This window comes from Cyprinus carpio, chromosome A20 (genome assembly GCF_018340385.1).
Source record: "Cyprinus carpio isolate SPL01 chromosome A20, ASM1834038v1, whole genome shotgun sequence".
NCBI classification, from domain to species: Eukaryota; Metazoa; Chordata; class Actinopteri; order Cypriniformes; family Cyprinidae; genus Cyprinus; species Cyprinus carpio.
Window position 1 is genome coordinate 22,953,014 of NC_056591.1, and position 10,899 is coordinate 22,963,912.

Sequence of the window (10,899 nt, forward strand, 5' to 3'; positions counted from 1 at the left end):
AGTTGTGTTGCAGTTCGAGGTTGAAATGAAGGACTCCATAAAGCCTGTCGGCTCGTTTTAGGAAGTTGTTGGGTGTCCAAAAAAGAGAACAGGTCTGTAGTTGAGGTCTTTCAGGAGATTCCATGGGGTTGTCAAGCTGTGCTCGGACTTGGAGCGGTAATGATATGGGTTTGCCACTCCCTGCAGGGAATTCCCACTTTAGACGGATTGAAAGCCGCCTTAACTCCGCCTACAGTGCCGCTTCCCCATGAGCTTCATATTACTGCCAGCACACTCACAGCGGTTTCATTAACTTACAGAGCTCGGCTGACACACTTTAACTCAACCTGAAACCTCAGACTTGACGTTAAAAGCCATTGTGAAGCCTTCTGCGTCTGGAGTATCTGAAGCGGCTGCGGAGTCTTCGGCGGTGGGATGAGAAACAAAAGCGAATGTCTCTGGTGTCATAATGTAACAGTGATTTTACATTTTTGTATCGCTTCATTTATATACTGACCATAGCCTACGCATCAAAGCTTCGAAATGTCGCGAAGCGGCGGCGAGAAACAAGGCAAACTCGACTTCGACGAAAGTCGGATTGACTCCGGAATCGACTCGTACAAATCGATTTCCAGAGAACAGGACGGGAGTTCGGACAGATCTGAGGACAAGGAGAAACCCTGCGTTGCAGATGAGAGACTGGACTCTGCTTACGTCTCATCATCGCTGACAGTGGACAGTTTGGGGGATTTTATCGAGCAATGCAGCATTTCTGAATGTGAAAGCGCGACGGACTGTGAATACACCGAAGAGGAAGTGAATTTCCTAACCACTGTCACAGAGGATGGAGACACGTACGTTTATAAAACTCCCCTTCATTGATAAGTTCCCATGCATCACCTGAGTGCAGCTCAAGTGTGTTTTGATGTCTAAATAGTGCGTGTTTTTTTTTTTTTTTTATCGGTTTAATTAACGTGGTTTAGGAAGCGAGGTCCCAGACGCGCGCCGCGGAGTAATATTATATTCAAAATATAACACGTTCTATATGCATTATTGTATATTATAAGAGTAGAATGCATTTTTAAATATTAGAGACACATGTTATCATAAAGTTTTGAAATGCAGTTTTTAGGTGCCATCTTTCCCTGTCTTGTTAATAGTTTGGGCGCTGCACAGTGATTCGGTGAACATTTTGTTTTTTGTTAATTAGAGCTGAAATCGTTATTGAGTGAAATAGTTAAGTGAAATACATTTTCTTCATTTTACTGTAGCCCCTATTTGATCAATATTTCTATTGCATTGCGACACTCCGTTATGACAGGGACTATATCTTCTAGCGGAATAATGGAAATGAATGAACTTTTAACGGAAAATTTAGCAGTAAGGCACTTTAGGTCGTGTGTTGTGAATATATTTAAGCTCAACTGGGTTGCACATATATTTGTACCTTGTTGCTTAATTTTAATCCAAAACATTGCCAATGCCAAAATGTCTATAAACAGAGAAAGAAAGCAGGTCTGCACTCTAAAAAATGTCTAAATGAAATGTTTAAGTCATTACAAGTCAACAGATGTTTCAGTTAACAGCCGCTTTTAGTGTTATTTAAGTCCAACTACACTCCTGGCATGCATTATTGACCAAATACAAAACAAAAAATAGCTTAAAATGCAAAGCTAATGGTTCTATAGTTGGCACAGGGACGAATGCTGTGCAGAATGTTGCTTCAACCCTTTGTTTCACAAGGCATTAAATGTTCATTAACCACATGTTGTCAAACAGAGAGGACAGGACGTCTTTGGGAATCTGGCCTTCGGTGTTAAAGGTTTAACTGTATTGTCAAAACTACTGGTAGACAAGTTGATTAATTTTACAGCCTGTTTTAGTCTGCCAAGCGACACATTCTAATGTGAGCGATGAAGTTTTGATTACAGTAGCAGACTTTTTTCTGTTTTAACACTACAGTCAGTTAACAGACGTCTAGAAACTGGATCTGCCGTTTATGGCGCATGTGAAGAAGAAAGCAGAAGTATGCAGACAAGCAGTGGAATTCCCCCTCGTTGGGTCAGAAAACACATTCTGATATCAGCTTTTTGGAGAGTGCAAAGCTTTTGTTATAAACACCACATATTCATGTGCTTTAATACCTATTTACCCCAAAAGCACGTCACAAACTTGTTTATGCAACTGTTGACCTTTACACCAGATCGTGGTTCAACCTGCAACGTATATGTTCAAAAACATACGCAAACATTCACCCCACAAGTGGGCACGTACACACAGCCTGTTTTCATTTCTGCATCGGTTTTCACAGTGACAAACCAGGATGTAAATACGGTTGTGATTTTGAAAACGCCTTGCATTTTGATTCATCTTGAATCATAGGGGCCTGTTAAAGTTTACCTTTGGTCTGCCTTTGTCGCTGTTGCAAGAAAAAAAACTCCTTTGTCTTTTCCCTGAATGTCATCAGAGTAAAGAACATGCTTATAAAGAAATTCCATTGGCCAAGTGAAATCCCCAGACAGTCTAGAAGAGCAAGTCGTATCCCATTTTACAGGTTTAATTTTCATTATGCTTATTATAATTACAGACACAGTCATATACAACACTGTAAATATACTAAGGAAATTTTTGAGGAGTAGTTTTTGAATAATCCAAAATGATGACACCCAAAAATGAATCATTTCCAATAAGTTCCAGGTGTTTGTACTCCGTAGTGCATGCCTTCATGGTGAACTCTCATAAATGAGGCCCATATAAATGGAATTAAGATTCTGGCTTTGAATAATATCTGAATTATTCAAATAATAACTAAGGTGCTGGGTAGATTAATTACGAATTGTAGCCCATTGACGGAAATTGTTAGTAATGTAATCTGGATTACACATATTGAGTAATGCAGTCTGACTACTTTTAGATAACTTGTGTCCTAACCTGTTTATCACATAGACTTGAATGTGATTATTGTGTACCATGTTTTTTTTTTAAAGAAGGAAAAAATATATACATTTCATTTTTTGTTATCAATATCATAAAATGCATTAAAGCAGGGTTTCCCAAACTGTAGGGTGTTTATGAAAAGCTAATAATAAATGAAATCATAAAAATGTCAAAGCCTTAGGGATCCTTATATTACATCAACAACAATATTTTTGTCCAGACCTCCAATATTAATATTTAGTGAAAGTCACTGGATATGATGAAGGCGTAGTATTACACAGCTATGCATTGGCAGTGTTTATTATATTGCATAATATTAGTCCCATGTAAGTGGAAGATTAATTTAGAAAATTTTGGCCAGCCATCAGAAGACTTTCAAAATATTGTGCATAAGTCATATGGACTTTATTTGTCATATGCAGGCCCAGTCCCCATCCACTTTCATTATATGGGAAAAGAGCAGCGTTAACACTCTTCAAAATCTCTCCTTTGGTGTTTTCCGTAACAAGGTCAAGGTGGAATGAATGATGACCGAATGTTCATTTTTAGGTGAACTCAGTCTGTTAATTTCATATGCAGCGAAACTGTATGAATCATGATGGATTTACCACAAACAGATTAGATGACACTGAAGTAGCTCTCACATTATTTACATGCTGAAACCACTCGCTTCTACCTGCTTCCTTCTGGCTTACTGTAAAAGTGAAGACTAGGTTATCGCGTGTGGGGAAAGTAGCACAGAGATCACACACCTGCGAGGAAACACGGCAGTCAGAGGATGGGAAAAAAGATAATGAGCGTGCATTAATTTATGTTCCTGCATACATCATTTACTGGCTGTGTTTGTGACTCAGATACATCTGAGAGCTGAACTGAAGAGAAACAAATGGATTTGTTTCATGCAACCAGCCAAAAACATGTCTAGGTCTTATGTTAGCCCAAAAGCAAGAGAAAATAGAGAAAAGATATTTTGCATAAAGAAAGCAAAGTCTGTTTTTAGGACTCTTGATTATGTGTTATGCAAAATGCAATCTTTTTTTTTTTGGACCTGTTTTCTTTAGATACACTCAACTACAAATCCCTCACTTTGTTTGTCTTCACATCTGTGTTTTAAATCAGCTGCGTTGTCATTTTTATAGGGTTTTAGTAACCAAAGCAGCTCCATCCGAAGGGTTTTATCATTCGGATACGAATGCTTTTATAATGCGCGAAAGTTCCAGTGTTGCGCAATGTCTGAAAGCGTCTGTCATTGACATGCACTTTTCTTGTGGCATATTTCTCAGTATCATTCGCCTTATTTTTCCATCACACATTGTGAAATGTGCTGCTTTTAGACTGCGGTTTGCTTGATAGTTCCTTCCCTTTACCGTTGACTCTTGCTTCAGCTTTTAACCAGCGTTTAACTGGCATTTACTCAACAACTTCTTTTGTTTGTGTGTCTGTGTTTTCTAGGATTCTCCATTTGGCCATAATCCACGAAGAGGAACATTTTGCACGTCAGTTGATAGACCTGTTTCCTCCAGAGCTGATGGATATTCAGAACAACTTGTATCAGGTATCTCTTTAAGAATGTCAAATCCGTCGCATTCAATGGACGATTTCTGCTCATGTTTCATGAATAAGAGCCTGAAGGAACAGAAAAACGGTTGAGGGAAATCTTGTATGGATGCTGTAATGAATTTGGTTATTTTTATTTCCCACTGGAGGGAAACTCCCGTATCAAAGAATGATGGGGGTTTATTAAACTCGTTCGACAGCCTCTGTTATTTTGAAATTTGGGGTTTATCCGGTGACAACAGACTAGTGGCTTTCTGAAGAAACACCCTACACAGTCTATAAGTATGATTGTTATAGTAAGAAGAGCAAAAGAAACCATTTATTGACTTTTTGTTGGCATTTTGGTAGCAGGAAGCTGTGGTCGAGTCAACAAACTGCTTCACAGTTGTGGAAACCTGGAAATATCAATGAATTACCCTCTAAAGTTGTTTTAACCATTTCGGGTGTGATGTAACATCAAAAATAACCGCAGCTGATTATTGTGATTACTCACAAATTCACTGTGGAAAGTGGTGATGCACCTCTGGAGTATCTACTGCTGGACTGATGGACTGATGCGTGGCTTTCACATCATAATGCATCATTTTCGGGGAAAGAACATGTATCCTTTTACTTTAAAGCAAAAATGTAGAATCATTAAAGGGTTTTCCTTATTAAAAAATGCATGCATCAGAGGGTTAAAATTGTGATTTCCGGCCTTGGAAATGCCATTGAAATGATTCAGATCTCATTCGAATGGGAACATAAGTGTTTGTAGTTTGAGCTCTGCTCTGAAATATTTTCTCAGAAACCTTACCAGAAATCATGAAAGCATAAATATGCATTGGGTGGGATTTTACGCAAAAATTTGACTTTTTTTTTATTTTATTTTTTTCAAATTACTTTAGTAGTTACATTGATTCATTCGTCTAGTTTTAGATTAGTCAATTTAAAATCAAAATCAGCCCTGATGATTGTTAATCAAAAAAAGAAAACCCTGTAATCTTTCACCAAATGTAATAACTTGCTCAGCCTAAGGAAACAACTTTCATTTCTGAAAAGGAAAAGCCCTGCATCCAATAAAAATCACACCGTTTTCCCCCACATTCAATATCCTGTTTCAGCCCAAAATGTCACATTGTTGAAGTAAATTGGGTTGCAAACACTATTTCATGTTGGCTTTGATGCTAGTTGGGATTTATGAAATGAGAGGATGTCAGATTTGGGTCAGGTGGTCTTAAAGCACATCAGTGTGAGTCTAAAGGAAACGCATCATCACAAATCTGACAGTCAGCATTTAAAGCTGTGAGTAATACTGGTGCTGCTGATCTTTTAACAAAAGCCACGTCATCAACTAAGGCCAGGCCATTGGACATAATACTCGGATGTTTCCTTTTGACACTGTCAGTGTGTAACTCCCAGATTGAGTAAACCTTTGCATTGTCCCTCTTCTTTGGAATAAATAATCCTCAGTTCTTATTGTCCTTCCTTTATGTCATTAAATCAAAAGGGTTGGTGGATTAATGCCATTCTACAATGCTCTTGCTAACTGTCAGATCGAGCATGATGGCCTGAAGCATTGGGGTTGTAATCTTTGCATGTGAGACATGGGAACCGTCCCCATACTGCACATAACCCAACATATCTGGTTGCTTAAAAAATTAAACCATATTTCGGTTCACATGTACCCTTTTGGCAGATTTAAAAATAAATAAGATTACATTTTATATATCAAAAACTTTTATACAAATAATTTTTTTACTGTAATTTTTATATATATAATGGTTAAATGTAATTTTTTTTTAAATTTTATTTTAATTTTATTTTTTATTTTTTTATAAATGACACGTTTTATGATAGTTTTATGATCATTAAAATAATCTATATATTATAAAGTTGCATGCATATTAAAATAATTATATAATAAATATTAAATCAATTTGAAATATATTACTATGTATAATTTAATATAATATATTGATTATTTGAATCATAAAATATGATTAAAAAAAAAATGAAATAATACAAATATAATATGTTTATATAAATATTTGTAAAAAAAAATTATATATAATCGCACGTAATGGCTGTTACTATTTTATCATTACTTAAAAAACACTATAATGTCTTGGATCAGATCTGTCTGTTGTAATTTTCATGCAAAACCGTGCAATGTTTTTGTCATTAGCCATGATAATCCTACAACATTTTGTCCAACGCTTCTTTAATTGTGTTGTCTATAGACGCCGTTGCATCTGGCCACGTATCTGAACCAGCCCCCCGTAGTGAAGGGCCTTGTAGAAAAGAGGGTCTCGCTGGAGCTCCAGGACCAGGAGGGAAACACCCCTCTCCATGTGGCGTGTGAGCACGGATTCTGGGATTGTGCCAATGAGATGATCCACAACGCCTCGCCCGGCAATCTCGTCAACGTGCTGGAAGCACAGAACTGGAGAGGTGAGTGAGGCTCTGTTTGAAGTCATCATACTTGTTAGTGAATTGAACAAACCTCTATCACGAAGTATTAAAGTATCCTGCAGACATGAGCGATTCCTCAAATCATGTGTTTTGTCGTAGCAGCTGCACCCTAGTAAGTGCATTATAGCCTAACAGCTATTTTCATGTGTTTCTGCTGTGTATATTTGGAAGAATCATACTGAGAATTGCGGTCACACTTCTGTGATGCTGGTTCCTTCACTTGTGTTGGGTCTGACTGGATCGTGAGGTTTTTTAGTGAACAGAAACAGTTGTGTCAGAACAAGGAAGTTGGCAGCAAAAAGTGCCCTGGAGTTTTTCCATGTTGTCAGGAACTTCCAGTCTCAGCGTTTCATAACATCACCATCATTCAGTTTTCTCTTTGTGTCAGCTGCTGTCATGGCAGTGAAGCTGTTTGTGCTTTGTGGGTAGATTAATTACAAATTGTAGTCCGTTAATGATTACAGATTACATCATGAAAACTGTAGTTAGTAAGGTAATGTAGGTTACTCGTTTAAGGTAATGCATTCTACTTTTTTAGATTAGTTTTTTACCATTAAACTTACCATATGTATATAAAAAAGCAAAGAGAAATAATATATATAAAAATTTTTGATATCGACATCATAAAGTGCATTATTTAGCTACTGTTTTTGGTTACATTACTTGCCCACCTCAACTGTCACTTAGCTTTTTTTTATATAAATAGAAACCATTTAGTTCAACTGGAGAATGAATGATACACTAAACTGAAAGCATCTGCTCCGCTCCATACAGCAAGGGTTGCCAGGTCTGCGTGACAAAACTAGCCCATGCCTGTCAAAAACAGCCCTAAGTACTGCAATGACCCTATCCCAAATATCAAAACTCTAAATATGTTATTTCCATACCTAAAAAAAAAATATTTTACAGTCACTGTTGTGCACATTGATCATAAACACAGCTAAAAGGCTTCCTATTGGTTTCTTCCTCCTTCACAAAGCATAACATTTAGTGCTATTTTATCATGCAGAGTATTTCAATACAAGCATTTCAGTCAAATGTAATTTATGCAGTATTCCAAACCTCAAAAAATCAACCCACGGCACCAGTTTAAAAGTAGCCCGATTCAGTGGGAAAAAGATGGACTTGGCAACCCTTCATCCAACACGAGCTGCAGGAGTCAGATTTGACTGATCACAGGTGGAGAGTACAAAAAGTGAACAGCGAGTGCACATCCAAAAGCGATTTCAATGTTTATATTTATGTAGAGTATGTTTCTGATGCCAGAGTTGATATTATTGTTATTTATGAAATAAGGCATAAAATATTCCATCTGATCTTCACTGTGCAGGGCTCACGTGTCTCCATGTGGCCACGCTGCGCAAGCATCATCGTCTCCTGCGGCTGCTGATGAAGAACGGGGTGGATCTGAACATCCAGGTGAGCTGCTCGAGGCTGATTCTGTTGTGTGAAGTCAAAACCTTCGGTCTTGTGACCAAACATCCGCCTGATTTCCTCGTTCAGGAGGGGACGAGCGGGAAGACGGCGTTACATATGGCAGTGGAGCTCCACGACGCGCAGGCGGTGAACATGCTGCTGAATAAAGGGGCGAATGTAGACGCAGCCATGTTCAACGGCTGCACCGCGCTGCATCTGGCCGTGGGCCGACAGGACGCCACCATCGCTAACCTCCTGTGCCAGGCTGGAGCCGACAAGATGATCAGGAACATGGAGGACGAGACGGCCCTGGATCTGGCTGACGGCAACGATGATGTAAGGAGATCGAAATTCCCTTGTTATCTAACTTAAACTTTAACAGAATCTTCAGTGTCAGATAACTCACTGTTCATTGAAATAAAGCTGAAATAAAATATAAATATTAGATTAAAAACTTAAACTTAAAAAGTACCAAAGTACTCAATATAACTAAACTTACTAAATAAATTCATAATGAAATCTAATATGACTCTGTTAAGTGAGAAAAATAATAAATGTAAAAAAATAAGCTGCTAAAGCTAAATTTGTATCCTAGTAAATTTAGTTTTCTAATGTTTAAGTTTTTATTTTTAATATTTGGAATGCTTGATAGAAAGTATTCTCAGTATTATTAATAAATAAAAAGTATTTGCATTAAATAGTACAGTAATTTACAATAAAATATTGCAACATTTTATACAATTATAAAAATTATCCTAACTAAAATAAATAATTTGAAGTACTAAAGTACTCAAAAAAAAACCCAAAATGACTAATAGTACTAAAATTATTAAAACTAAAAAAAATATATTTTTTAAAGCTAAATAGAAATGTTTAAAAACAACAAAAACTAGTAAAAATGGCAAAAGCTCAAAACTGTAACACTACGAAAAACACTGCAAAACAACATACTCCCTAGAAACTAATTGAAATAAAATAATTGAAGTTGAAAACTGAAAAAGATCAAGCAAAATTGAATTAGAAACTAATAAAAATGATAAAAGCATATAATAAAATTACTAAAATGAAAACTGAAAATGTACAAATAAACGATATTTAAAATAGTAATAATAAATACTATAGTAGTATATAAATAATACTAATGCTGTTTATATTGTCTTGGATTATGAGTGATAGTTGACGTTTGATTATTAGTGTGCATGATGTGCAACCAATACATTTAACAGGTTTTTTTATTGAATTGAAACGTGACCCTTCATGCTTTCATTGACTTGTTTTATTGTGTGTGCCGTGTTGACTGTAAAGCAGCATACAGTAAATGCATTTGCTGTGTACAGTAAGCTTTACATTAGAAATGGGATGATGTGGTCACAGTTTCTCCTTTTGTTTTTGCAGATTTTGGCCTTGTTCCCCTTCGATGACATTCAGATCATGGGCAGGACTGTCATGAGCTTCTCCTGAACATGTCAGCGGCACGTTCTGAGTTCTTTTTAAAAACTGATCTGAAGTTGCAGGACTTTGGTCACGGTGATGCAGAGCTTTTGGAAACGTCTGCCTGTAACCTCAACTATTTATGTGCAGCGGTGATGGCGCTGCTTGATTTGTGCAGCAGTAACAGCTTCAAGCCATTCATGCAGAATCATGTGCTGCTACGTGGTCGGGACATGCGGACGTTTCTTGTATTGTTTGTAGTCTGTTGAACAACCTTCATGTTAAACGACACAAATGCATTCTGATCTATGATTAGCAATATTGATGTTTTGTAGCAATACAACATGAGCAAATAAAACACTGCTTTGCAAACTTGTTTCATAGTGCCAATAAAAGTAGTTTTAATATTTACATGCAGTGTTGTTTGTTTCTACTGAAAATGCAAGCTCTTTTTATGAAAGCTTTTTTTTTTTTTTTTATCTGTGTAGCATGAACATCTGCCAGCAGCTATGTTGTTTTCTTCACAATCATGTCATTTACATTTTGTTCTTTAATGTTAAACGCTGTGTATAATGCAAACTAAACAGACGCCGGTGACAGATTCATGCTTTGGAGTATTTTAGAGGAAAAATGTGCTGCATTTCTCATAAGTATATGAGCAGAACATACAGGAAAAGCCACAAAAACAAGTTCCTGGTTGATTTGTAAAAAGAAAAGCATGTAGTGAAACCGAGTCTGTGTGTGTGTGTGTGTGTGTGTTTCCATCATGTGCCGCATCACTCTTCCTCATAACTTACCAAAAATGAGCCCCATTCATGTAAACTCGGACAAGTTAAAACATGTTTCCGCTTTATGTGAAACAATATATTTCCTTGTAAATTAATATTAATTTCCTTTTCTTTCCTGTACAGCATAATATTGCCATTGTATTTGGTGACTAAATATAGCATTAAATGCTTACTTTTAGAATAAAAAATAAAATAAAAATTCAATATTTAATACTTAAATATTTTAGTCACTTTTCTAATATGCCACTTTATGATTATTGAGAAAAATAATTAAATTAATTAAAAATAATAAAAGAAGCAGCTAAAACTAAATGTGCATCCTAGTAAATTTACAATC

The 10,899-nt window shown here is 36.5% G+C and overlaps 1 protein-coding gene across 1 annotated transcript; it reads left to right on the plus strand.

Moving 5' to 3' along the window:
- The first annotated feature begins 234 nt into the window (after positions 1-234).
- Positions 235-10,185, plus strand: LOC109112853 (NF-kappa-B inhibitor epsilon-like). Its single transcript, XM_042778179.1, has 6 exons — positions 235-833; positions 4,369-4,471; positions 6,696-6,906; positions 8,258-8,346; positions 8,431-8,679; positions 9,739-10,185. The coding sequence occupies exons 1-6, from the start codon at positions 523-525 to the stop codon at positions 9,802-9,804; spliced, it is 1,029 nt and encodes a 342-aa protein (XP_042634113.1). The 5' UTR covers positions 235-522; the 3' UTR covers positions 9,805-10,185.
- Positions 10,186-10,899: the final 714 nt, after the last annotated feature.

Coding starts and splice junctions, on each gene's coding strand:
- LOC109112853 (XM_042778179.1), top strand. CDS start 523: ATGTCGCGAAGCGGCGGCGAGAAACAAGGCAAACTCGACTTCGACGAA. Junction 4,472..6,695: donor TTCAGAACAACTTGTATCAG/GTATCTCTTTAA, acceptor TGTTGTCTATAG/ACGCCGTTGCATCTGGCCAC. Junction 6,907..8,257: donor GGAAGCACAGAACTGGAGAG/GTGAGTGAGGCT, acceptor TTCACTGTGCAG/GGCTCACGTGTCTCCATGTG.